Source organism: Sebastes umbrosus, chromosome 4 (genome assembly GCF_015220745.1).
Source record: "Sebastes umbrosus isolate fSebUmb1 chromosome 4, fSebUmb1.pri, whole genome shotgun sequence".
Lineage (NCBI taxonomy): Eukaryota > Metazoa > Chordata > Actinopteri > Perciformes > Sebastidae > Sebastes > Sebastes umbrosus.
In genome coordinates, this window is record NC_051272.1 from 30,966,617 (window position 1) to 30,993,692 (window position 27,076).

Genomic DNA, 27,076 nt, shown 5'->3' on the forward strand with positions numbered 1-27,076 from the left:
AATAAATGTTATAGTATAGTATGTCATAAAAAAGTCATATGTTATAAAAAGTTATAACATACAATACCATTAGTGGTCTGTGGATGCTCAAATGCTGACCGAGTTCCTTGACAATGACAAACACTACTTACATTATTCTTACATTGGATAACCATACATGTGTGTCAAAACTGCAGAAGCTATTTATTTGTTAGCCAGGAGGCGATATCAACATGACATGACTGCTGCTGGTTATAATTTTCCTTTCCTTTGGGTGAAGTAAGTTGTCGTGCATAGAACTGGTCTGATAACGACCAACCAGTTTCTCCCTTGTGAAGAATCTGCAGCTTGCATGAACGACTGGTATGTGACTTTGAGTGTCTTAGTGAGTCAGGAGTAGCAAGCTCCGTGAGGTGATTTGCAAAAAAAACAAAAAGTTCAAAATTATGTAATAATCAAGGGGAAAGTCTCTAAAGTCAAGCCAGACAAACATCAACTGCAGACACTAGCTGAACCTAACCAACTGGGATATAATGCTCATATCCAACATATAGTGTTGATATGCTGTCTGATATGCAGCCTGCAGTAACATGACCAATCTCTGTGGGCAGTGGTGATTTACCTGTTTCAAAATGTAAGCCCTTTTTCATGAAGGTTTTATGACTTTTTGTCTACACGGAATCAACACTGGCAGCTACTTGCAGCACATGCATAACAAATTAAACGTCTGCACATAAGGATGCATGTTGGCACACAAGCAGTACATGTAAATACTGCTCTCATGCATGCATGAATACACACATTTGCCCTCGCACAAAGACACATACAAAATGTTTGTCCAACCCTCTGTGCAGCAGCACACAGCAGCACAGCTTACAAGCCACCAATGACAATCCCTTCCAGTTTGTGTGAAGACAGAAAACTAAAGAGTGCGTGTAGATCCATCACACCAATATTGATTGTGCATCACACGACACGGAAAACAGATCACAGCAACCTTTTTCTACATGGGTGAAAAATCAATTAATTAAACACTAGAGGGGCTGATGCAGTGCTGCAACCTGCTGTTCATAGCCTGTAACTGCATGGCTACTTCAGGGACTAAACAGCCTTTCTTGTCACATCAAATGGACGTGGTTGTATCGCTCTATTGCTGTTTTCTTTTCCTATTCTTTTATTCACAAGTCTCTACAGTCAACAGGGTTCTGCAAATCTCTCCCTCGGCTGTCACAACAGTTAATATATTTGTCAATGCAAATAAAACGAGATTTCACAGCAGCCTACTGCTTCTGAATACTATTTCCAGTGTTTCAGGTTTAAATCAATAAGACAAAAAGAGAAAAGACAATCTCTCAAACTCTACCGTTTTTTTCTGTCTCTCTTGTCTTTGTCCATCTGGTGTACAGACGGTGATCAACACTATGTGCGGTTTTGGGATTCAAACCCAGAACTTCCTGGAGGCAACCAAGTCAATCTACCCGGTAGGCTGTGCGGACAAAGCAGTGATCTGGATCGAGTCTCATCTGTTGCTGGTGGGGGCTCTCGCCCTGGGTCTGGCCTTGCCTCAGGTGACTCCACACATGCACACACTTACTCAATTCAGGCTGTGCACTAATTGGCAACATTTGCTTTTGGTAACCTCAGACAATTCTGGGCTGAAATGGCTCTAGTCTTGTCTTAATTAAGCTCTCACACACACACATACAAGTCTATTTAGACATCAACCTAGAGGCTCACCAGATTGAGCGTGTAGCAAATCGACATATTGACGGGCTCGCTCCCTCAAAAAGGCAGACTCGCATGGTGCATTTGGACGGGGCTGCGTAGTAGTCCCGGCAACACTTCATCAATCACGACCTTGCACCTTTCCCGAACACGAACAAACATCAATCCAGAGAACAACTTCCCTGCACAAGCACAGATTGTCTCACATAGAATAAGCCTGTCCTTTATACAGAAGAGGGAGGGGGGGAATCTAATAAAAATCTTATTCTGAAAGAAACCAACAGGGTGTAGGGTTAATGCGAGGCCATTGGGATAGAACTGATTTAGAATGGAGGGTTATACCTAGACAGCAATAGCTAGACACAATGGGACAATGAATTTTTAACTGCACATTATTCATTTATTACACTGTTCTAGACCGAAAGCTCAGGTTAATGTGCTACCGAAGGTAGAAGCCTGCCTGCGATAATGTAAGATTATGTGCCTGAGAAAGGAGCATACTCCTTCTCGCTGAGCACCGCTGCGCAACACACCTCAAATACCACACAGCATTAAGGACTGTCAACAAGTCAAGTCAATATGTTAGATTGGCCATGAAATCAAATTAGCACTTATCAAAAGCTGCCTCTAAATAATTAGTATGCGTACTTATCAAAATTATTCAGCTACTGTCACGTTGCATTCTACCGCAGCATGTAGCTTTGCCACTGGATCTTCAGCTTGATCTCTCTCGCACTCATATCTGGCTGATTGGGTCCCCAAAGATTCTGCTAAGAGGGAAGCATGTGAATTACCCATGAGTCCTGTCAAAACAATTGCACTAGTATTCCAGTTTGCTTTGATGTGCAGGGAATCTGATGATGAAGTTCTCTTTTTTTTTTGTCTTGCTCATCCTAACTAAACACTATTACTGGATTTGTCTGCATAACGAGCCGCGTTTACATCAAACTGTTCATTATTGAAAAGCTCTGTTAAAAGCTGTCTGTGTGTCCCCGCTGTGAAAGACACTTTGCAATCAGCTCTATAGAAAGTGATACGTATTGAGTTGTATGATCCTGTTAAAGGAACAGTGTGTAGGATCTGGCGGTATCCAGCAGGAACATTTAACTAGTGTTTGGTTTGTCCATTCTGGGCTACTGTTGAAACATGGTGGTGCAATATGGTGAACTCCGTAGAGAGAGGGGACCCGCTCCCTATGTAGATATAAACAGCTCATTTTAAGGTAGCGAAAACGCAATGACTCCTAGTTTCAGAGTGATTATAAATCAAAAGTGTACAAATAGTATATAAGTGTATAGTGTATAATCGGTAACACTTTACCGAACCATAATTTATAAATGGTAAATTGATAGTTATTTAAACTTAGTTAAAGGGACTGTTTGTAACTTTTTAAGCGTATAAATGTACCGGGCTGGGACACATGCATGTGGCTGGAGCATCGTCTCCTCTGCCTCCTCTGTCCTCGCTGTCTCGCTCCACCTCTAGTGAATGTACAGTGGACGTTTGTGCAGAAATAAATGCTGCAGCTCCTCCAGACCAACAGAGGTTTTCCGTGTCTTGTGAAGTGACGGGGCTCCACAACGAAACACGTTATAGCCTCGTTACCGACCTGGTGCCGGTGTCTCCCTGCGGGCGTAGTTGGGAGGCAATGTCGTGTCTCGCTGTGGAGCTCCGTCACCAACCCGCTTTTCCTGCTCAGCCTCCTGTGTCTCCCTCTCCGGAGGGAGACACAGGAGGCTGAGCAGGAAAAGCCAGCATTGATTCATGGAGAGACCTTCGTCTGGTCAGCTAACATTACTGCCAAGCAGCTGAAATATAGAGTGATATTGTGGTTTTAGCTGTCGTGTGTCTCCTCACTGTTTTGAGCGACGCTCGTTCAGGTATATTTAGAGCGAGCAAGCGTGACCCCGACGCTGACTTTCGTTGATTTAACGGCCACAGGTGTCGCTGCTAACGTGCATTTCTGAAAGTTACAAATAGTCCCTTTAAGTTATTTTACTGATAAACAATGAAATATTTAATGTTTATTAATTGTTAGTAATGCTAGAATTTCTGTTATTATAGATGCTTTACAAAGTATTTATTAACTAATTAACAAGGTATTATAATCATCAATCAACTTTATAATAGCCATCCAAATAATATTTATAGATGCTTTACAAACTAATTATTAAGCAGTGTGACAAATTTCTGTCTGTTGTTTATAGATGTTTTACAATCAATTTCTATATTATATACATACACATATATATACACACACATATATACTGTATATATATATATACACTTATGTATATGTGTGTGTGCATTTATACATATACATATATAAAATGTTCTGTGCAATAATACTGATAAAATAACAGAAATTATAGCATTAATAATTAGTAAACCATATTATCATTTCATTGTTTACAGTAAAATACTATTAACTAAGTTTAATTAACTATCAATTTACCATTTATAAATGGTTCTTATAAAGTGTTACCAATTATACACTAAAGAAAAGATACTTATTAATATTATATTCCATTTCTGCCAAAAGATCCCCTCATTGTTACACACTGGTCCTTTAATATAAGTACACAGTGATTTCAAGTGATGCAACCCAAACAGTCTCATCTAATTTTATTTCCTAGAGATGCTCAGCACACGCTGTGCAGTTACATAGTCTGTTCTGTAATCTAAAGTGGCTGTTACTGTCCTCTAGATTGCAGGCATTGTGCTGTCCCAGATCCTGATCTCTCAGATCCAAGATGAGATTACCTCAGTGTTGTGAAAGCGGGCCGCCGCGGGGGAAAGAGAAGAACTTACAGTACTCCGCTCAGCTCGTCTGACATGTGCAAGGACATCTTTTTTTTTTACTGCTACTGTATCACTGCAACATTTGAGTACATTTCTTACTCTTAATGTGCTTTTGCCTACGGGCATAAAAGTGTAGTGCACTTTATTGTGTTACTCAGTCATCAGATGCAAAATGCATATTTATTGGTTTTGAACATGGTTTTTGTATTGAACTTGACATGAGGATTTTATTTCACAGTATTTATATTTCACAGTATTTATATTTAAATGTGATGTTTGCTAATAAAATTAAAAAGTTACACAGCTCTATATTGATTAGAAGTATCAGTGCTCTTAGCTAAAAGAATCAACTATGTGATTTAAGGCTATTTATCATGCAAATTGCAACCTGTGTTTAATATTAGCCCATAATCTTGACAAACATGCAAATGTGTTCACTTACAAAGCTTAAGTGGTCTGCAGAGCTCTACATTGAAAATAGGGCTGCAGAATTAATCAAATACTGATTGCGATCACGATTTTGGCATTTAAAAAGCGTGCTACGCTGATAGAAAACTGCTGCATAAACCAAGTGCTTCCTAAACTAACAGCGAGAGATGCACCGTCAATTAACTGCCGATCGGAGCCGGCTGGTTTTCTCATATAGGTTATCCGATTTTTCACCGGTCACACGCACACACACGTGCAGCCGCCACATGATGGTTTTACGTCGGCACACAGCGACACAGTCAGTAACGTCACACAGACACACACATATACATACAAACAACATGTCGTCGGTGTGGAAGTTCTTCAGTGTGAGTGAAGACGACGTAAAGCTGCAATTTGCAAGTCCAAAATAAGCCGCGGAACAACAACATTAAAAACATTAAGAACAATCAACTTAATCAGACACTTATATATTGAAATTCATTCCCGTGGACACTGTGCAGAGTAATCACAGTGACCGGCTCGTCTGCCGTTAACAGAGATTCCGTTATGGTGCATTCAGGCTCTATTCAGTAAAAATTAATATGAGGCGATGGTAAATTATAACGCTATCATGATGCATTCAATGTAATCTTGTAAAATGTAGTTTTTAGCGAGAAACTTGAATAAATCCAGTTGTTTTGAAGGAGATGTTTTCACGGCAATATGAAAGAGATAATAGAGAGGGAATTATGACCACTAGCTCTAAGCAGCTTATATTATATAATTAGGTACGACTAATTCAAATAACCATTATAGATGACAAAGTAAAATGATAACATTTAGAATTTTTTGACGGTTGGAATGTAGCACAACATGGAAGTGAAAGCAGCGCCCTGTATGTTTAAATGTGAAATTGCAATTAAAAAAAATATTCTGTCTTTAAAATCTGAATAATCGTGATTATCATTTCGGCCATAATCGTGGGTCCCTAATAAAAACATTCAGATGTCTTGACAACAGTGCCGAGTTTCTGGCGGTTTTTGGCGGTTGGTAAAGAAATCTCTCAAAGCTCCCACCGGCTCATCAGATTATGTTGCGTGATGTTTTTTGCATTCAGTCAGTCTGGTGAAGAGCCAGGGCTCTCTTTGTCAGACGCTCCGTCAGAGGGGAGTTCGGCCTCATGGCATCGCGCTCCACCAGGAGACATCTGCAGGAATTCAGCACAACACAGAACAGTATAAAGATCTGAACACAGATTTAGAGAGACACACTGAGAGGCTAACCTGATCAATAATGAATGCCTAACATGGTGTACAGACAGGGGATGTTGGTTACATAATGGGAGCATACAGCTTGTGTTCTATATTGACATGGAAAGACAGACAACTTGAGTGGACAGCTTCAGCCCCAACAGCAACTATACTGTATCATGATGAAATCCAGTGCTTCACATAGTGCAAGATCTTTCTTTTTTTTCTCCTATTATCCCTCAGCAGACTTTCACATCAAAACATGGATGGCATAGATTGAAGCACAAGATTGAAGCATTCTGTTTGGCCTGAACTCCCTGTTGTGCATTACCTTCCCAGTTTCTGATGGTCCTTATTCTCTGATTTCATGGCTGCATGAATAAGCAGTTGATTGAAGACGTCCCTCTGTGAACAACAATGGACAAATCCATTAGTAAACACAACCCTGCTCCAACACTCTATATAGGGTCTTTCTACCCCTTTGGTGTTATACTGTATATATGTACACTGCACCTTGGGGAACGGTTCTTTCAACACAAAAACATGAAATGCATAGAGTCCATCAGCATCCATCACAAATTCATTATTCATACGTCGGTTGCACTGTGCTCCACATTCTAAAACCGTAGTATGTTCATGGACTGAAAGGCTTTGGCTCTTACACAGAGCGTTCCTCACCTTTGGCCTATTTCACAATAACAGTTTTACTCAAGAAAACACAATACAATTGTTCCAATGTTATCCAAAGAGAAAAAGTGAAACGTCAAGGCTCTACACTTTTCAACTGTGCATTATCGAGCTGCAGTCAAAGCAAACAATAAAAAAAAATCAAGTCCAAACCAGTTAACCCATTTCTGGGAGACCTTACCTGTGCATCACTGCCACCTATATCTACCACACGGTTACGGAAAGGGTGCAGTAGCTCCACGGTTTGATGGTAGTTGCCCTCGTGGTACTCCATCATGGCCTGACACATAGATACACCTATAGTCCCTGCTATCTGGTGTTGCTGATTGTCCCCTGGCTCTCTGTAAAGGAAAGGAGAGGTTTACACCTAAAGAAAAGACATTTCTTGGTACAGCATGAAGGTCCAGAAGCTAGTGCAGAGGGAGGAGTGTTTTTGGGTGAAGTCTTTTCAGGAAAATACTGTGTATATATATATTTTTTTAATCCTTTACTTATAGAGATTGTAAACAAACAGGAAACTGTTTAAGGACTTCACAAACTGTTTTTCAAACAATAGGGGACTCAGAAGATAAAAGTTAGGCTCCTGTCATTTTTGTAGAGGAAACTTTAAAGTTCAATGAAATGAAAGCTGTGAATGATGCAAACCAACGCATGTAATCTCCTTCATTAAGAAACATTAACATCATCAAAGGCAACAGAAAAAGCTCCAGGTTGGTTTATTTCTATTACAGACTGTCAGGGGTGTTAGAGTATTACTCTACTAAACTGTGAAAAACTGGACATCTGAGTAGGATTCACTTCACAGAAAGACCAAAGATTCCATACTGTGTTGTGGGGCTTTTCTGGATTAGCCAACGCCTCCGACAGAGGAAGTATGTGAAAATTACACTATGGCAAAAAAAAAAAAAAAAGCTGTGCAGTCCTTCCAAACCAAGGTAATAAAAGTGACAGTAAATATGCGAGGGATGAAATGAAATAAATGCAAAGCTCAAACATGTCCTTGTGGCTCGCCTGTAAGTCAAAGTAGAGCTGTGTTGAAGACAACATTTCTGTTTCTTACTTGGGAATTCACTTTCAAGAGCTGCTTTCCCCTGAAGGTGCATCATTCCCTGTGACTTGCATTATATTATGTAACCCTGAACAACATGACAATTTAAAGAACTGGTTTTAAGTGGCAGCTTTTCTGTGGATTGTGCGCCGGAGAGCACAGGATGTCCGTGGTCGGGACGACAGAATACATTGTAACCACAAAACTCCAGAGAGGCAGCAGCTGCTGGTACATCTGCTACAGAGGGAAGACCTCGGTTTCTGAGATGGACTGCAGCTCTGAATTCTCTTTCTGACTGCATACACTCCTATCTCGCCATCCTACGCTCAGCCTTGTTTCTGGCCTGTGTGGCTCTTATGTAAGGCTGACAGAGTGTTGAGGTGTGCAGTGAAGAGAGGAAATGGCGCGGAACTTACTTAGCCAATTCCTGGAGGCCCTCCAGCAGACGCTGAGAAGTCTTGCTCTCTTTGGCTCCCAGCGACACCATGAGGAAGTGGAGGTCATTAAACAAGGTCACGTGATCGTCGGTGTGAGGCTGTGTTGACTGGAGCAGCTCTCGCCAACGGTCCTTCACGCACACACCTGCACCGACACAAATATTGCTTGAAGGCTGCATAAAGGCCACAAAATGATGAGACAAATATTTGAAATGTCAGCAGGCCATTTAGTCTCAGTTTTAATTTGAATAGAGGAAAAAACAAATGCGGTCAGAGGTTCTGCTAATTACAGCCCTTTACAACACAGCCCCTTTAGTTTCAGATTAATGAGGTATGATAACTGAAATGATCTCACCTCATTAGCAGTTTCACTTAAGACCATACTATCTTAAATTATCTCAAATTAGAAGTTGCCCTTTAGCCAATAAGCAACACATTAACAAATGTTGCAGCACCTTCATCAGGCCAATCAGTGTAATTTTGAAGAAATGACATGCATCATTTACAGAATCTTAATCAAACTCTGATAAGTGACAGTCCCAGATTTCGTATGTGATAGATGGATCGTAAGATTAAAACTCCCTTCCCAATTTCCGTAATGCAGACAGTGATTACACATTACCCTTATCTTACCCTCCATTTCCAGTCTGCAGAGCATTGAACTGGCATCTACAATGTCCAGCATGGATCCTGTGGCTTTACAACGTCTGAAAACCTAATACAGGAAAATCTTTTACTATTCATCTTAAACACCGAATGATGTCACTAGCTCCACACAATGACATTATTCAGAGAATTTAAAAAGAAAGAAAAAGAAAAAAAAGACGTTTATGTCTTGCTGGATTCCCCTGATGTGAGCGGTTAAACATTCATGAAATTCATCTAACTTGATGTAAGAATTTCTGGCAACTTATGGCAGTGTAAAGTAAGGTAACATTATGAAATGTTCTTGTAAAAGGTACAGGACCGTAAAGGGCCTTAATTAAAAATGTCCTTTCCTATTTTTAGAGTGAATAAAAAAATAATCAGCTTTGGTGGTTGACACTGAAATGTGTCATGACATGGATTTGACTTCCATTTGCACATACTTGCCTTCTTGACTCACAACAAGCACAACACATTGCTTTTAGTCCGAATCCCCCTGTGTGTCGGTACATGCATGGCTCTTGAGAGGACTCGGTGTGTATGCACTCAGACAGACATGCCATTAAAGATTTGATGCAACACAAACCAACCTGAGAATCGTATATTTGCAGAGCGGCTTCGTATTGCCCCTGTGGAGGAGGAAGGGGTGAAGAAAAATGAATTTGAATAACTCCAGACATGAGAGATAAGCGGGGTTGATAGATTGTGTTGCACAGATGCAAACACAAATTAATCTCGCAATATAATCAACTCCAGACTTCAAATTACCCAGGGGAAAGGATATCATAAATACAAGTTCCACAAACACTCCTACTGCCAACTACTCGCTTGACTGAGAAAACTCATTATAATCTTTACCTTCTCAATGAAGTATAGAGCCCAATGCCAATAGTTATGACTGGCCAGCACGTCAGATACCTGGAATTAAACAATACATATTTGAAATATTTTTTTTCTAGGGCTATTTTTCCAATGTGTGCATTAATTCAGTGAGCTCTGACAAGTTTGCCGAGATGAAATTCTTCAGAAAAACACACTGCTAAGGAACAGCCAAAAGTTGTACCTGCCAATCATTCTCTCTGCTTTCCATGAACTTCAAGCCTTTGTCCACCTCTGCTTTCATCTCATAAACATGGGCTACAGCATGAACAGCCCAAGCATCATCTGGAGTCAGAGCGAGGCCCTGCACAAGAGAGTTAAACAGAAGTGAGGGGAAGCAATACAGCTGCAGAAAAAAAATGACAATTCAAAAATAATGGCATTCTCAGGTCTAAATTACTATCTTTCATTTCATCTATGATGTTCCTCAATCTGTTTTTCAAGTGACCGTCATGTCACAACTACTTTGTATGCATTACGAATTCACCACAGGAGAGTCGGGCCGCTGAGGGCTGGATGAGCCGCTTATTATTGGTGTTCGACAGCAAATTACTCGCCGAATTGAACTGACACAACCGGCGGAGGCACAGACAGCCTGGAACACCCAGCTACAATAATGACAACAGCATGTACAACAGACTATAATGGAGAAGAAAATCTCACCTCCATGGCTACTTTCTCAGCCTGGTCATAGAGACGAGTCTCCAGGAGACCAAAGGAATACATTCCTTTTAGGTAGCTGAGGGGCACAAACAGAAAAACACAAAGAACTTTTACTCACCTATTCAGTTCATCTAGGATGAGGATGAGGATGTGAACAACATGTCTCAAGCAATAACAATGATGGCTACTATACGATACGTTTGCAAATCTGGATAACATTTGGAGATTTTTTTTTTTTTATACATTTATAAATCTGACTATGTACACACAGATCTGAATACACATATGCAGATTCTTGTACACATTCACAGATCTCAGTACGCATTTAGTGATCCTTTTACACGTTTACAAATCTGATTACTAGGGATGCACCGATCAGACTTTTTCAGTCCAGATACCAATATCGATACCTGGGCTTTGGGTATCGGCCGATACCGAGTACCGATCCGATACCGTTCTTTAATTAATAAGCTGTATGCCTCACTGTGTGGAAGTGACTGGGGTCTTTTATGTGTAAGGCAACATCAGGCTCAACTTAAACTGCCTGCTTTCCTAACTTTTTGAAACAAAATGTAACAAATAAATACATAGATACAAATTTACTGAATTGTTATTTATTATTAAAATAATAAATAATTTACCTGCAACTTGGTAAAAAAAATATAGTATAGTATATATAGTATACAAACATAGAATTGATTAGATCGGCCCCATCATCACAGATATCCGATGCAGCTGTTTGAGTCAGTATCGGCCCGATATCCGATCCGGTATCGGTACATCCCTACTGATTACGCCCACATGGATTGAGATACAGTAACACAACTCTCCACACACAATGACCCCATAGTTGCGGGGCATAAATTAGAGTGAAATTACCCGATTCACTTTTTTTTTTTTTAAAGTCAACATGATCATTAAATCAGTGTCAAGTTCTGTGTGGCAACCCAAACTTTTGATCATGCCAATAACATTCACATTATTGCAATGTTAGTATTTGGGCTTTTATTTTCACTGTGATATGGTTGTGACAGTATAATGAGGATTTCTCTCCGTATTACAGACATGGCTTGATGATATTGTTGTTGTGAGCCATGGATGTTACCCTTAAATGTAAAAATATGAACTGGGATTTTGTTTGGTCTGACTCATCTATAGTATATACTTACACAGGAAAGATGTGGAAGAAAACAATAATTTACTTGCTTCAAGTTGTCACCCATAAGACATGCATTATTACAGGGTGAAGACCGAGGCTACCCGCTGTGTGAGAGATTACCCTCCGCAGGACAGTGTGGTTCAATCACTTCAACAGACTCTTCTTGAAAAACTCTATACAGTACCTTCTCAGTAAAAAACACTTTCCTTAACAACCACCAGCCAACCAGCCACACCACTGCACTACATGTGAATGAACAACAGGTTCATTAGTATCTACACTATCTGTGTTTCACGTCATTGTGTGACTTTATTGATCCTTATAAAGAACTTCATATTTTCTTGCATAATTTTATTTTTCTTGTAGGCCTTTTTTACTGTGTAGTTCATACATCCATAGATGCATAATTTTATGCAGTTTTCTGTGTTTTTATAGAATTTGCCTACATTTAATGAGCTACTGCTACATTTTTAACCCTCCTGTTGTCTTCCCGTCGACCATGCAACTGTTGTTGTCAAAATTGACCCGGTCTGGTTTGACTGTTTTTAAAGTATACATTATAAATTATCACCCAATTCTGGATTACACCTTTTTGGCCAACTTCATTTCAACTCATGACCACAAGTTTTACACTTTTTTGGGGAATTCATGGTCAATAAACCTAATTTATATGAAATGAAACCTCATTTTTTTTAAGGAAAAAATACAGAAATTATGAATTATTTGGACTATACTCAAAAATGGAGGAATAACATTGATGGATAATCACAGACCGGTATATGTCAAAGTTTAGTCAGAATATTACAAATATTATAATATTAAAAAAAAGTTTAATGACGGTTTGACACATTGCACCACCGGGTCAAAATTGACCCAGGAACACCACATGTGCTATAATTTTGGATAAAATACCCCAAATTCAACGAAAGTAGTGGTCATTATTTATATTTTTGCAAAGACCATATAAGGGAACCGTCTATGTAATTTTGGGGCAATTAGGTGAAAGACATCCATATTTATGATATAATGAAGTTTGAAAATGGGTCAAATTTGACCCGAAGACAACAGGAGGGTTAAAATCTGCAATAATTGATTTAATTTTTTTGTCCACTTGGGGCCAGTGGAAACAAGTTGTGAAAACGACATACAAATTACATAAAAAGGTTTTAGTAAAGTATGTCATAAAAAAATGTCATGAAATAGTCACAGTTTAGTATGCCATCAAAAAGTCACAGTATAGTATGTCATAAAAAAAGTCATAAGAAGCAGTTAGTAGTAGTATCAGTATTAGGGGTGGGGGGTAGAAAATCGATACAACATAATATCGCGATAGTTTGCGTGGCAATATTGTATCGATACACGGACGTCAAGTATCAGTCTTTTACTATATAAACAATTCGAAGGCCCGCCGGCAGGCCCGGCCACTATTCTGTCTTTCAGAGGTTGTAGTTGGTTTCCTTGATGTTTATGTATGAGTGGATATTAGGACATTTACCTGTAGCCAGCTTAAAGATATACAATGTCCTTAAACAATTATGCTACACAATGGAGAATTTCCAACATGTGCCATGTGCCCACGTGGGTTGGGAGAACATCAACCAACAGGCCATCTAAGTAACCGATCTTGTAAAGAGGTGTGATCTTTGTTGTAATAGTGATGACCTCTGTAACTCAGCGTGGTCGATCTTTCCTGACTTCTGTCACTGGGTAAATCATCCACAAAGATGTCATAACAAAAGCAATAGTACAGCATGTCATAAAATATCATTAAAAAGCCTGTACAGTATTGCCACACAAAGTCATAGTAAACTATGTACAATAATCATAATTATCTTATGCGCAACTGGTCAGTTTATGAATTATTATGAGTTTTATAATGCATTAAAGTCTATGGAGGCCCAATCACAAATTGAACACATTAATTAGCTGTGCATATGCTCATGATGATACAGAGTTTATGTTATATATTGCCTGTGTTTGAGGTTTTGTATGATTATACTCATCCAAAAGGCTTATTTTGTAATGTATGCTGTCTTCTGTACCTGAACAAAGGCATATGGGGTTTCCAGTAGGGCAGCACCCTGGCAACAGAGTCCCTTGTCTGGGTTTGGGCTCCCGTGTAGAAGTAACCATCATGAGCAAACTTGAGAGCCAGCATATCAGTGGGGTGATCAACCAGAATGTCTTCCAATACATCACAGGCCTTGAGAAAAGATCTGCAAGACACATGAGTCACTGTTAGAGACAAGACAGCAATGGAGTACAACGGAAGAGGTGAACCATGAGAATCACAAAGACGTCAATATACTTTGTGCTGAACGGAGGGAATTAGAGTATCAAGCATCCTCTAAGACGATATTGAGAAACAAAATGTCTTCTCAATATGACAGTTATCATACTACACCACGGGGAAACAAGACACTGCAGTTAGAATACAAATATTACTTGCTGGATTGTGACTGAAATTCAGAGTCCTTGGCACACAATAGAACAGATGAATGCCGTGTATCTGAAGCATGTGACTGTATCACATGGGGACAGAAAAAGAGGAACTTGGGGATGGATGAATGAACATTGTCTGATCGTTAAAACATTCTTGAGGTCTTTTGTTGTCTTGAAAGACTTCATTCTTTCACAGGCAAACCTATTTCCTCTGGCATGATGATAAACAAAACTGATCTCTTCTCTATTTGGACCTAATGTTGACTGACTGCACAGTAGCCCTCACATCAAAACATGTTGCATTAAATCAGTGAAAATGTCTCTTTTGCTCAGAGTATTTATACTGGCATTTGTTTGATATAAGGGGGTGAAAGATTAGCTCAATAACACACATATTTTGTAAGAAACTTGCTTGAAACTATTTCACTAAATATATTCCATATTAAAGCAACTAGATGTAGAATTTCTGTGTGATTAAAACATGTTTCTAGAAAAAAGTAGCTGTGTACATTGCCGTCTGCTAAAGTGTTATTTTTGATACTACCCCCAGGGGCCATCAGAATCTCTAATTGTCAAATTCTACACATAGGGGCAATAAAACAAAATGTACTGCTTGCTTGTGAAATTATTTCGATTTGTATGCCTCCATGCCATGGCCAAAATGTATTAGGTTTTCGGGTTGTCCGTCTGTACATACGTCCGTCAGCCGTCCGGTCCGTTCTTGTGAACGTGATATCTCAGGAGCGCCTGAGGGAATTTCTTCAAATTTGGCACAAACGTCCACTTGGACTCTATGATGAACTGATTAGATGTGGTAGTCAAAGGACAAGGTCACTTTGACCTCAAAAACACGTTTTTGGCCATAACTCAAGAATTCATATCCTAATTATGACAATTTTGCACAAATGTCCAGCAGGATAAAATGATGTAGTGATGACATTTTGGACAGACATGGATGTAAACTGCAACTTGAATGTTTGGCGGAGGCATACAACTGCGGGGCGGTAATTCTAGCTTTCAATTAAATTTTTGCTGTTCAGTCATGAGCATGTTTTCTATTTAGTTCCTTCCTTGTAATTTCATATACCATCACTTACATTTACATCACATTCATTTAGCTGACTAATTCAACCATGTGCAAGAAATTGCAAGAATCATGTGAGTTCATCAACTTCAGAGGGCTGTCAAAGTTAACATAATAACGCATTAATGCAAATTTGTTTTCATGCCACTAGTTTATTTAATGCAACTCGCAATTTTTAGGTCTTAGCAGGCTCAGTTTTCTCAGCTAGAGTGAAGATACTGACATCATATGAAACTTGAAGGAATCCATTGGTACCAACCATGTCATACTAGCTTGTAGTGAAGGAGGCTAAATAACGCTCCAACCTTACGTTAAATTTTGGCGAGGAAAAACTGTTATGACCATTTCAAAGGGGTCCCTTGACCTCTGACCTCAAGATATGTGAATGAAAATGGGTTCTATGGGTACCCACGAGTCTCCCCTTTACAGACATGCCCACTTTATGATAATCACATGCAGTTTTGGGCAAGTCATAGTCAAGTCAGCACACTGACACACTGACAGCTGTTGTTGCCTGTTGGGCTGCAGTTTGCCATGTTATGATTTGAGCATATTTTTTATGCTAAATGTAGTATTTGTGAGGGTTTCTAGACAATATTCGTCATCGTTTCGTGTTGTTAAATTATTTCCAATAATTAATAAATACATAAATTTGCATAAAGAAAGTATGTTTGCCCACTCCCATGTTAATAAGAGTATTAAATACTTGACAAATCTCCTTTTAAGGTACATTTTGAACAGATAAAAAATGTGCGATTAATCCTGATTAACTATGGACAATCATGCGATTAATCACGATTAAATATTTTAATCGATTGACAGCCCTAGTAGAAATATCAGCATATTAATTATACTGTTGGTACAATTAAAATGTATTTATTAAAAATAAAATACATTTGTGGGACAATCAAAGCAGCATCTTCAGAAAGGTTAAATAACAACAACGTAAGAGGCCGTTCACATGCCACGTCTAAAAACGCATGGAAAACGCCAGCCGTGCCACTTTCATCCTTTTATCCAAGGTGCTTCAAAGGTTGTACTCCTGTCGCGCCTGTCGTTACTAAGCAACCAAAACATGCATGCTGCGATGACGATGATGATGAAGCTGCGGTAATTTAGCAGTAAACTGATTAAACTAAACAAAGTCAAAACAAAGATAAATAGATTTCCAGCACCGTAAATCCCTAACACTGCTCAATTTGTCTGTGTCAATTTGGCTCGCCTTTCAACCGGATATTGTGACGTCGTCGGACAGAAAGGGTGAAGCCAGTAAAATAGTCGGTGGGACAGATGGCAAAGCTCTGGGTAGTCCTGCACTAAAATGATTAATTTCTCCTCCCTATATATACCATAAATGGATATTTATGGAAGAAGGAAAAGATATCTGCCGGCTGTGATTGATTGTTCCTCGTCACATGACATGCGGTGCGCGCTGCAGCGTTCCAAAAGTTGAACTATTTTTATCTTGGGGCACAGTCCTCACGCCCTGAAAAATAGGCACGTGGGAACGCTTGCGTGCCGGCGTCGCTCTCGTGTTTGAACGCTCCTGCCGCACGTCTACACTGACAACAACTGATTTGAGGGCGCAAAAAAAGCTGCATGTGAATGGCCCCTAAGGCTACTGTTTCAAAATCAAAGAATACATTTATTTAAGCACTCGCATAAAAACGTAGCACTATCAGAGAACTAGATATTTTTGAATTTATGAACAATTCTCTAAAATCAGCAGATGGAGGCACGTAGAAACAGCTGTTGTGGCTTGCGTCTCTCTCTCTCTCTCTCTCTCTCTTGTTGACTGTCCATTCGCTTCCCTGTCTTTTTCCTTCCGTCTGTAGATCACTACAATTGGGGCAAAATGGAATAGGGGCCGAAAGTCCTATTTACAACCACGAAAAGCAAGCAGGCTAAGAAACCGTGTCTGTCGCTATGTTTCAGTCCCGCATCTACACGCACACCGTACACACAACAAACAGCGTGGCTCATTATTGGCCCCACAACACCTAAGCCATACCTCAGCTTACCTCTACTTTTTCTGTCAGAAAAGATTCACAGACAGCTTTGGGCTGGATTAGTTATTCTAAATTTGAAACTGTATTCAGTTTTCTACAGTGAGACTTTTTTTTAAAAGAAACATTTTATTTTGCAGGATGCTTGTACATATGATAAATGTTTTATTTTTAGATGAACATTTTAAAATTATAGATAGTTTTTAATTTGTTGTTCAAGTGATGACTAATAGTTTTTTATACCATTCACGCATCTAAGTTTGATACCTTATATCCAAAACTTTAGATTTTTAAAGATGTACTATACAGTACCGTATGTGTGTATGCATTATTCCACTACTTCATAAAATGTTGTCTCTTGCGGGTACTACTGCACTGCATGTCTTTTTAAATGGAGGTTATATGTATAGGAGGGATTTCTATACATTTCTTTAAAAGCCCCTATGTGGCAGACAGTAATTCATGTTGGGATCCCCTATTACAACTTCAAAGATCACTTGTGGTCTTGAGACCCTCTTTGGTAACCACTGGCCCTTGTATGACCAAATTCTTTTTCATCCCTCTGTTTTGAATGCATTTCCTGTGTTAACACTGGCTCTGGATCTTACCCACGAGAGAAGAGCTCCATAGCCTTGACATGGAGCCTCTCTCTGGGAGAGATATCCTGGCTGTTGGCCAGCTCCACTGTTCGCCTCACAGCGCTGGCAAGACGCTCGTCCAGACGGGTGGAGCTCGACGTTGACATCAGATCCAACCCCGTGCTGATCACATGGCCCATAACTACAGGGAAAACAGATAACACAGGACTTTTCTTCTGGACTTTGTTACTGCAATTTAGATTACATACAAAGATTTAAATAAAATAAAATAATAAATAAATAAAAATCACATGCACTTGTAAAAGTTTTCCTTTTGATGCAAAGTAAGGCCTCTAAATCTCTGTCGGTGTTTAATGAGATGAGGTTTATGTTAAATGCCCTCAGACTATTTGACTTCAAACTGGATGTTCCAGTCATGAATTACACTTAAAGCAGGGGGAGGCAGTTTATTGTTTGTGCGTTATTGGGCAAAAATTCTATAATAACTTTTCACCATATTGTAATTCAAGCGGTAGCCCAGGGTAGGCAGTTTTCTGGAAAAGTGAAAAAAAGAAAGCCAGACTTTGAAAATACTGCCCTCATCCTGCAGCTCTCCTCTCTGTCCTAAGCACCTCCCACCAGGCGAGCACGGGCACACGCTTCATGTAACCTGTACGAGTACTAGTCATTCATTTCAATCATCATCCCAATCGTGACTGGGATCCCGATGCCGTTATATAGCGGCATAGCTATGAGAGTTAACGTCCTGTATTCTTTGCATACTCGGGAGCCTGTAGAGCTATATCAGATGACATACTGTGATTCGAGGCTCTAGCGAGCTACAATATCGGCGAAAGCGTTTCAGAGATGGAGACAACATGCTGCTAATAGTCTAGCCTTCTGTTAACCGCTAAACTAGAGAAGGAATGATACTTGCCGAGCTACTGCGGTAGCTACCATAGCCGTGTGCTATCTGCAGCTGTGAGCAGAGGGCTAAACTATTAGAAACATTTTGTGTCCATCTCTGAAATGCTTTGCCAATGTTGTCAGACTCTTTTCGGTAAGTCCATCATCCGTTTTCGGGTTGCTTTGCACCAAAAGCAGTTGTTGCCAATGCTGGAACAGCAACTTTTCTGGCAGGATATTCTTCCATTGAATCAACTGTCTTTCACCATCTGAAGGAACGTGCATGCACATCTGTATTTCTAGAACAGCCAATAGGAACGCTCTCTCTCTCTCTCTCTCTCTCTGAAATGACCTGTGATTGGCCAAAGCTAGATTTTTTAAAGCCTGAAAACAGAGCCATGAGGAGGTGCAGAAGTCTAGTTTTCTCTCAGTGCACTTAAATTACAATATGCTGAAAGGTTATTATGAAATTGTTGCCCAATGATGCCAAAGATATTCTGCCTACTGAAGCTTGAAGCTCTTTATGGGCAACTGTCCAACATTTTAACAAGTCTGCAACAACAACTACAGTAAAAATGTATGTGGCTACAAAGTTACTAATAATAATAATAATATTTTGTTAACAAACACTTTGTTTTTGATCCAAAGACAACTGTGTTATATATTCAGATCTACTGACTATGATTCATGTTCATCTCAAACCTTATGACCTCAGTTTGTTTTGGTTATGCAACCATAAAATAGACAACATTTGAATACTCTGATCCTGTAGTTTCAGTTAAAGTCAAAAGCAGCTTGCAAGTTCTCGGGAGCATCAATAATCGTTGAACCTGCACAACAACAGCGTGATTCATTTGCATGAACAACAATCAAACATTTGAAACACTTGATGAGAGCTCAAACTGAACACATGGTGATAAACAGCAGCATCTATAACAAGGACTACAAAAGTCACACTATTTGCTTAGTTTGGCAGACAGTTAATGATCAACCTCTGCCACTCAAGGTCAACACAGCACAGGAAGTCATTGCTAGATATCCAAGGTCTCATCATATCACATGCATAGCAGACATGTTTTACTTGTCACAGCAGGAAAAGCACAGGTGTTAACTAATAACATTAAAGTACGCCTCAGTTCCTTTAATTGTCCCTGTGAGTCATTCCACTGAGATAGCATGCAAAATACCACAGTCCTGGAACTGGTTCACCTAAATGTTCATTGCAGTTGTTAATATTGTTATTAATTACACTTGGCTTTATGTGCACCTAGTTTTATAACATATCAAAATGTCTATTTGGAAAGTGTCTGTTTAGCTGAGCGGGAATCTTTGCCTTTTTACAGGTCACGGCCCGTTCTCTATTTATGTGCTTAGATTACTCAGGATGTTAAGCCTAACTTTACTTTGTTTAATGACCCAGAAGCATGAGAGATGATATGCTTTTATGATTGTTGCTCCCTCTCACTAGAACTAGGACTTTGAGGAAATGCCCTCTTCAATGTTTATTTAAAGTATAGAGGGTCACAGTCATTTTTAATTAGGCTATTTTAGCAGTTGGATATTTTTAGCACCGTTACCTTCATCCCTTCCTTGTTTTCTTATTTGAACTTTTAACACTGATTTGGCTGTTGTCTCCTTTCATACGTTTTTAAACTCTGCTGCTGCTCTGAGTTTCCACGTCTCATTAGGGACTTACCTGGTTAAGTGAAATGTTAAATGCAAATGAATGAATAATGTTTGTATTTACCAAAGTTAGGGTCAGCTGCCTGGATAGCAGAAATGCATCCTTCAAATCCTCCCACGGTGTCATCATTCCGCCATTTCACATACTAGGAGCCGAACAAAAAATTGAGATGTTGATAATTGCAATTTTTGTTTTCACTGATACAGTAGTCTGCAGATAACATCACAGTGTGTGTTTGTGTGTGTGTGTACTGTAGGGGTATGTGGAAGTAGGTTCTCGTACTCGTGAATTTGTTAGCCTGGTTTAATAGCTCAGGGCTTATGCCCTTTTCTATCCGTAGATGGGCAATCATTGGAGGGAGGAGAGAGGAGATGGAGGAGGAGCCCAGTTGGTGTTGAGGCAGAGTGGCCTATGCCCGGCCAGTTGAGGAGTTTTTTATATATTTATATTTTTATATATATATATATATATATATATATATATATATATATATATATATATAACAAAATAAATTAAAATGAAATATGGATAAAACAAAATGGAGAGAAAAATAAATTAAAAATAAATAAAATAAAATAAAAATAAATAAGAAATAAAGAAAACTTAAAAAAAGCCAACATAACTGGGCAAGATCAATATCATGTGACTGTGTGTGTGCGCTTGAGGAGGGGTGGGGGTGGCTGGCTGTCAGTCAGGGTGCAAATCAAATTAAGGCAAGATTAAAAAAGAATAAGATAAAATAAAGTAAAATAAATATAAATAGGTAGATAGATAGAAGTAAAAGAATGATGGCTAAAAGGATGGTGATGGATAAAAAGATTATGTTTTAAAAGAGAATGATGGATAAAAAAAAGGATGATGTGGTTGTATGTGGTGTGTGGACTGTAACTGGAGTTAAATGTAATCATGGGTTAATATTGGTGGTGGTGGTGGTGGTGGGGAAGTAGGTTACCTGAGTGAGTAAGGCATCATAGAGCTTGCAAGCCTCATTACTGCTGGTGGACAATGGAAGACCTTCTGCACTCCATGCCTGGAAGGGACAGAAAGGATATAAATACTGTGTATCTACCCAGCAGTGGAAGTTTTGCACACACACACACACGCACGCACACGCACGCACACACACACACACACACACAGTAGGATTTATTGCTGCACACAGCACTTTTTCCTGATTTTCAAGTCCGCCTCAGAAAACTTTGCACACGTCTCCAACCTCAACCTCAATCATCTTGTTTTCATATTTAGGTTGGTTTCAATGTTACTAATATTAAAGAAAAACACGCTACAAGAAGTTCATAATTCAGACACAGTTATGGTGGACATTATAGATTTTAGTCTTCACAGACCTGCATGTGACCCGTCCGCCCCACATCGCCATTATTTCCTCTAGTGTGCACATGAACGCAACACGTTATTAACCTCGATAATCTTGTGATTTAAAAGCACATAAACAGAGAAAGTGAAGCCCCACCACAAACCTTGCAGTCCCTGAAACTTGAAGCCATCATTTTTTAGTGCAGCTCGCCTGAACTTCGATAAGCGTTGTACTGTGTCACGCTCTCAGCTGGAGCTGCACAGCTGCAGCAGTTACACGAGAAAAGAAAAAATAACCGGATGTTGTTAGTAGATGACTTGCTTTCAAAATAAGACCAAACTTAACTTGTAAAATGTTTGTATCGAAATAATACTTACGCCTACTTTCAATAATACATTTTTTTCACTTTTTTGTTAATGGTAGTGAGGAGAATGGACATTTTATTTATTTATTTATTAGTTTATTTGACAGGGACAATAAATAGGCATTGTTACACTTAATTAAAGTGCAACCGATGCAAGGTATATAGGACTTCTAGCCATAGCTAATTTGCAGACCTTGTCCCTGGTTAGGCTTTTAAGAAAAAACAAATTTAAAACAAATTTTAAAAAAAATACAGAATAGCACCTCTTACATAAAATCAATTAACTGCAGGTTTTTATTTACTTATTTTATTTTGTTAATTTCTCTCCCATTGATATAGAGCAGTGATTCCCCAAACTGTTTTACAATTCCTAAACTGACAACAACTAGAGATAAGACCCCCATTTGATAAGACTTTGTCCCAGGGTTCCCCATCTGATAGGACTTTTAGATGTTATATTACAGTAAGTGTATGAAACCACCCATGACCAAAATAGTCATACATTCTGTCATTTTGTTACTTATGGATGGAATTTTACTGAAACTAAATTATTCATCTTTTTTTTGCTAGGGACCATCAAAAAGGGGGATCAAGGACCCTTGGGTGTCCCCCGGACCCCACTTTGAAAACCACTGGATTAGCACACAGCTTTTTCAAGGTTAAATAAGTATTCCACTGATTTTAAACGTAGCCTATCGGTTAGTTTACTTGTCCTGAGGAGGGCTACGTAGTCTGAGAAAAACAGTTGTCTTTTTTGGCCCCTGGTGAAGCTTTGTCAAGTCTGAGAAAATTACCCTTGGTGGCATCAATGGTTATGAGAGACCAAACCCCTGATGATGTCATCAGAGTTATCTCGGCTTGTGTCGGAAGACTTAAAAATGAACAGATGGGTGCCCCGGTAGCTCACCAGGTAGAGCGGGTGCCCATGTATTAAGGCTGAGTCCTTAATCCGACCCGCGGCCCTTTGCTGCATGTCATCCCCTCTCTCTCTCTCTCCCCCTGTCATGTCTATACTATCACTATCAGATAATGGCAAAAGCCCAAAAAACAAATCCTGTTTTCTTGGCCGGCTGCTTTTCAACCGTTCTTTATCCTGTCTCTTTTGAGTCCCCCAACTTTATAGAGGTGCAACACTAAATTGCTGGACTACTCCTTCAATGGCTCCATCACAGAGCGCACTGTGGCAGAATCCATTATATGGCAGCGCCCACCCCCTGCACTTAGAATTTAAGTTTTTTACCCTCAGGTTCCCGCCTCACTGACAGACGACCATCAGTCAAAACTAACGGATATAAATTCTCTTCCATACCCTCTTCCATTTCGCTGCTTAATTCTGTAAAGCACAGGTAGCATCAGCACTTCTTTTCAAAAATATTGTAACTTTTTATACTTCATGTTTTTACCTTTTTACTCCTATATTTATGTGGTTATGTATGTGTGTTTTTTAATCTTGTGTCTAGCCGTGTGCTGTTATTGCTACTGCGGCAAAACCGATTTCTCCCCCAGGGATAAATAAAGGTCCATATTTAGCTATGGTTTATTGAGTATCTATCAAAAATATATATGCTACTAAATATAAACACTTTGTTTCCAAACCCATGTTGACTCACTGACTGTATTACAAAACCCACTTATATACATTTGGGTTTATTGTTAATCTCTTTGCTACACTATCTCTCATTCTCTGCAGAAATAGATTTTAGCCTTCTCATTAAGTCAGAGCTGGAAATGGCAGTGGAGGGAACGGTAAGTAGGAGGAAATCAGCCAAAGATTGTCAGTTTTATCTTACAATTGTGGTCCATAATGGTTATCTAAAACCTCTTCATAACCATTATAATCCATTAAAAAGTGAGGCTCCAGTGGACAGACATTTAAAAGAACAACTGCATTGTTTTATTGCCGTTTTCAGCATACATCCAACACCTCTATGCATTTTAGCTACATGAAGCATTTACATTACAAGTCATGTGTCGACAGAACAGTTTAAAAATTAGGATTCATTTTCTTTACATATAATACAGTTTGCACACATGTTAATAAATATCAATACAATCATGTCAAACTTATCACACGCCATCTAAAACAACAAACCCTTAAAATGATATCACTTTTGTTTTTATTCACAGCTCATAACCAAGTCATAAATATAGCCTTTAGTGTTTCTGTGCTGTAAAACAGTGACCACCTGGATTTTTTACAGTTGTCAAAAAGGCTATTAGATTTGACTGCCCGCCAGATGAACCTTAACGTTCCTGTTTGATGCAAATTGCTCATAAAGCACTTTGCATTTCGTCAGCGCCTCCCCCATTTAAAATCATCTATTTGTTTGTTTGGGGACCTGCTGTATAAAAGTATTTGAGAAAAAAAAAGTAAAAATCTAGAGTTCCAGTGGGATGCACGTATGTGACTACCTCAAAAACAAGTCGACTCAGAAAAATAAAAATATAACTTAAGTATAGAGAATGAAAATGAAAAAAGGCATCTTGTTCAAGGGTAAAGTATTAACACTGCCATGTACTGATGTGAGTGGTGTGTAGTGTATAAGTCCTTGTGGTGTACTCCTCAGATATTGCAGCATATCCACCAACAGACAGACCTGTGGCACAAAAATGAGTAATGTGAGCTTACGCTGATCTCTCATTTAACAACAGTGAAATTGGCTTCTCTATAACATCCCGATGTTAACACACACACGGTAGGACACATACCTGAATTTAAAGAGAGTTCCTTCAAAGATGAATCCCTTCAACAGTTGGTTTACCTCGCTACCGTTTACCATAAACATAAACATCCAATCCCGAATATGGAGAAGTATTTTGTAAACGATAACTGTCAGTGTGATATACAGTGAACGGCATGTCAAGGAGAGGCCCGTCATTATCGAGAAATGTGAAACGCTTTAAGTGTTCATATATAGTATAAGTCTGTACTCGTCCTAGCTATCAAAGACAAGGTAAAGGTTCTTCTATGTGCCTGCAGCCTTCATTCCTGACATGCAATGGCTTGTGGGTGCATCTGAGTCATGCACAAGTGCAAGATAATGACTGTCTGGGCACTCTCCTGTGAATGCAAAACAAAACAAACATGTGTATCTGTTAAATCAAACAAACATAATAAATATAAAAAAGCATGGCCATATTTAATGGATTCTTAGTGTTGACTCACTAAAACACTCTGTGAGGGGGAAAAAAAGAGCCTTTTGTTGTCTTTACAGTTCAAGGATGCAGAAGTCAGTTTGTCACTGGATAGAAAGGCAGCTTCAGCAGAGGATGTCCATCCTATAGTCAGACTAAAAAGGAGAATCTTAGATTGAGACTCCAGCATTTGAACGCACCTCTGTAGCAGTCCTTTTCGGGGAAAAAAAAAGGAGAGGACCCTCATCCGCCAAAAATGTGACTTGTTCTACACAACTATACACAAAAAACACAATTCTTTACAATTCCTTTACATCAGCAGGACCAAACTGCATTCTTCCCTTTAGATAATCGAGAATGAAACAAGTCTTTAAACATTCTCCCAAAGGCCCCCCCCTGTTTGAGAGGATCCACTTCAAGGCTGGGATGATAAAGCTGAGAAATGTACTCGCCTCTACACCCTCAGAGAGCAAGAGCAAGCAAAACTGCAAAGTGATTAACCGGGACTGCCTTTGGGCAGGGGATATGTAAACGTTGCTTCGATGTCTGAGGCAGTCGTAGTGTTTGTGTGTGTGTTGGGGGAATCTTTACACATTCACGGCTGCAGGTGTTCAGCAGACTATTCTGATCAAAAAAGTTGAGGCAGGGGCCACCTATCACAACTCTTTTCCCGGGACTTGATGAGAAATTATTTCACTCCCTTTAGGCCCAGTTGAGGTTGAAGCCCTTGGAGAGCATAACGGATTCCAGGTCCTTGTCCTCCTCCTTCTCCCGGAGCCTCTGCTCATCCAAGAGGGCCACCAGGGCATCGCGCTGCTCCACCACCTCCAACATCTCGTTCAAGATCTGCTTCTCCTGACTGAGCTCCTTCTCCGTCTTCAGGTGGTCTGAGAGACGCACAGTAAAACACAGGAGTTAAAAAGAGGGAGCAGATTACACGGAGCTAAACAGTCCGGGCTGTTAGTTCATTAACATTCACCTTCCACAGCCATTCGCTCCCTTAGTTCCTGCTGCAGTCGGCTCTGCCGGTCCTCCAGCTCCAACTCTCTGGCACTTGAGGACGAAAGGAGAGGAAAAAAAACGAACGAGCTAAGTTTGTTTCACAGACGAATCACAGCTTTTTTTTTATTATTTGTTTCTCTAAAAAAGATGAATAGTCAATCTAAAAGCATTTAGTCACTGATCGTGAGATAACGCTGGACCATTTAATGACTTGTCAGAGTGTAATAAAGTTGTTTCTCTAATGGATTGCAATATGATCACATATCAGATCATGTCATTATGTTGAAATATGATTATGACTTCATCAGGTTTAACAACCTTTTTAAACTCATGATGTAATAATAATCATAAAATTAAGGAGGTCAGTATTTTATCTCCTGTACACTCTGGATTAGGTTATAACTGCCTTGTACTTAAATGATGGACTATTATTACATCATCAGGTCATCACAGGATGCATTAAATCTTTAGGGATGACAGTACCGTTCATTGCCCTGTAGGGATGTAAATGGCGTGTTTCTTCATGATACGACAATATATCGATTATTTGGACAACGATGCGATATTTGCTGATATCACAAAGTCTGCCAAGATACGATTTAGATTCAATTCAATTCAGGGGTCTGCCATCGATATGAGAGGATATCATATGCCCATTTCACACAATCAGTTGCATTTATATCAACTCACAAAAGGCAACTAAAATATGATTTGACAATTTTATTACTGTGCTCTTCCAGACATTCTAAATTTCTTATTTAATAAAAAGAATAAAAATAGACCTGCTGTTCACTAAAAAGTGCAACATTTCTCATGTTTAAGCACCGTTTGAATGTTTAGGAAGGAGGTGCGCTTTGACTTTAATGAAATCA

The 27,076-nt window shown here is 39.3% G+C and overlaps 3 protein-coding genes across 8 annotated transcripts in view; 1 reads left to right on the forward strand and 2 right to left on the reverse strand.

Annotated features, from left to right (window-relative positions):
• tspan33b (tetraspanin 33b) overlaps positions 1-4,545 on the forward strand; it is a 19,858-nt gene extending 15,313 nt beyond the window's left edge. For all 3 annotated transcript variants that reach the window (XM_037767755.1, XM_037767757.1, XM_037767756.1), the window contains 2 exons: positions 1,386-1,547; positions 4,412-4,545. In XM_037767755.1, the coding sequence (XP_037623683.1) occupies positions 1,386-1,547; positions 4,412-4,480 (231 nt within the window). In that variant the 3' untranslated portion in view covers positions 4,481-4,545. The remainder of the gene's footprint in view (positions 1-1,385; positions 1,548-4,411) is intronic.
• On the reverse strand, positions 4,313-22,010 carry ttc38 (tetratricopeptide repeat domain 38). 2 transcript variants are annotated; one of them, XM_037767754.1, is made up of 14 exons: positions 21,867-22,010; positions 21,338-21,415; positions 20,449-20,530; positions 17,826-17,997; positions 13,728-13,901; positions 10,527-10,602; positions 10,048-10,167; positions 9,843-9,902; positions 9,575-9,613; positions 8,973-9,054; positions 8,319-8,484; positions 7,036-7,195; positions 6,505-6,572; positions 4,313-6,126 (listed from the first exon to the last, which is right to left on the reverse strand). In XM_037767754.1, exons 1-14 carry the CDS (start codon positions 21,894-21,896, stop codon positions 6,096-6,098), a joined length of 1,338 nt encoding a protein of 445 aa, XP_037623682.1. In that variant the 5' UTR covers positions 21,897-22,010; the 3' UTR covers positions 4,313-6,095. The 2 variants fall into 2 exon arrangements, with proteins under 2 accessions (XP_037623682.1, XP_037623680.1); XM_037767752.1 differs by having other exon boundaries at positions 4,313-6,124; positions 6,499-6,572.
• Positions 22,011-23,938: 1,928 nt separating this feature from the next.
• The window catches only part of mical3a (microtubule associated monooxygenase, calponin and LIM domain containing 3a), a 77,895-nt gene continuing 74,757 nt past the window's right edge, over positions 23,939-27,076 (reverse strand). For all 3 annotated transcript variants that reach the window (XM_037767093.1, XM_037767092.1, XM_037767094.1), the window contains 2 exons: positions 26,182-26,255; positions 23,939-26,089 (listed from right to left, as the gene is read on the reverse strand). In XM_037767093.1, coding sequence (XP_037623021.1) covers positions 25,905-26,089; positions 26,182-26,255 — 259 coding nt within the window. In that variant the 3' untranslated portion in view covers positions 23,939-25,904. The remainder of the gene's footprint in view (positions 26,090-26,181; positions 26,256-27,076) is intronic.

What these genes read in the sequence shown, in the direction of transcription:
- ttc38 (XM_037767752.1), bottom strand. Translation starts at nt 21,896, where the DNA reads ATGATGGCTTCAAGTTTCAGGGACTGCAAG. An exon ending in ATGATGCCTTACTCACTCAG is followed by an intron (nt 20,531 to 21,337) that starts GTAACCTACTTC and finishes TTCGGCTCCTAG; the next exon opens with TATGTGAAATGGCGGAATGA. An exon ending in GGCAGCTGACCCTAACTTTG is followed by an intron (nt 17,998 to 20,448) that starts GTAAATACAAAC and finishes TTTTCCCTGTAG; the next exon opens with TTATGGGCCATGTGATCAGC.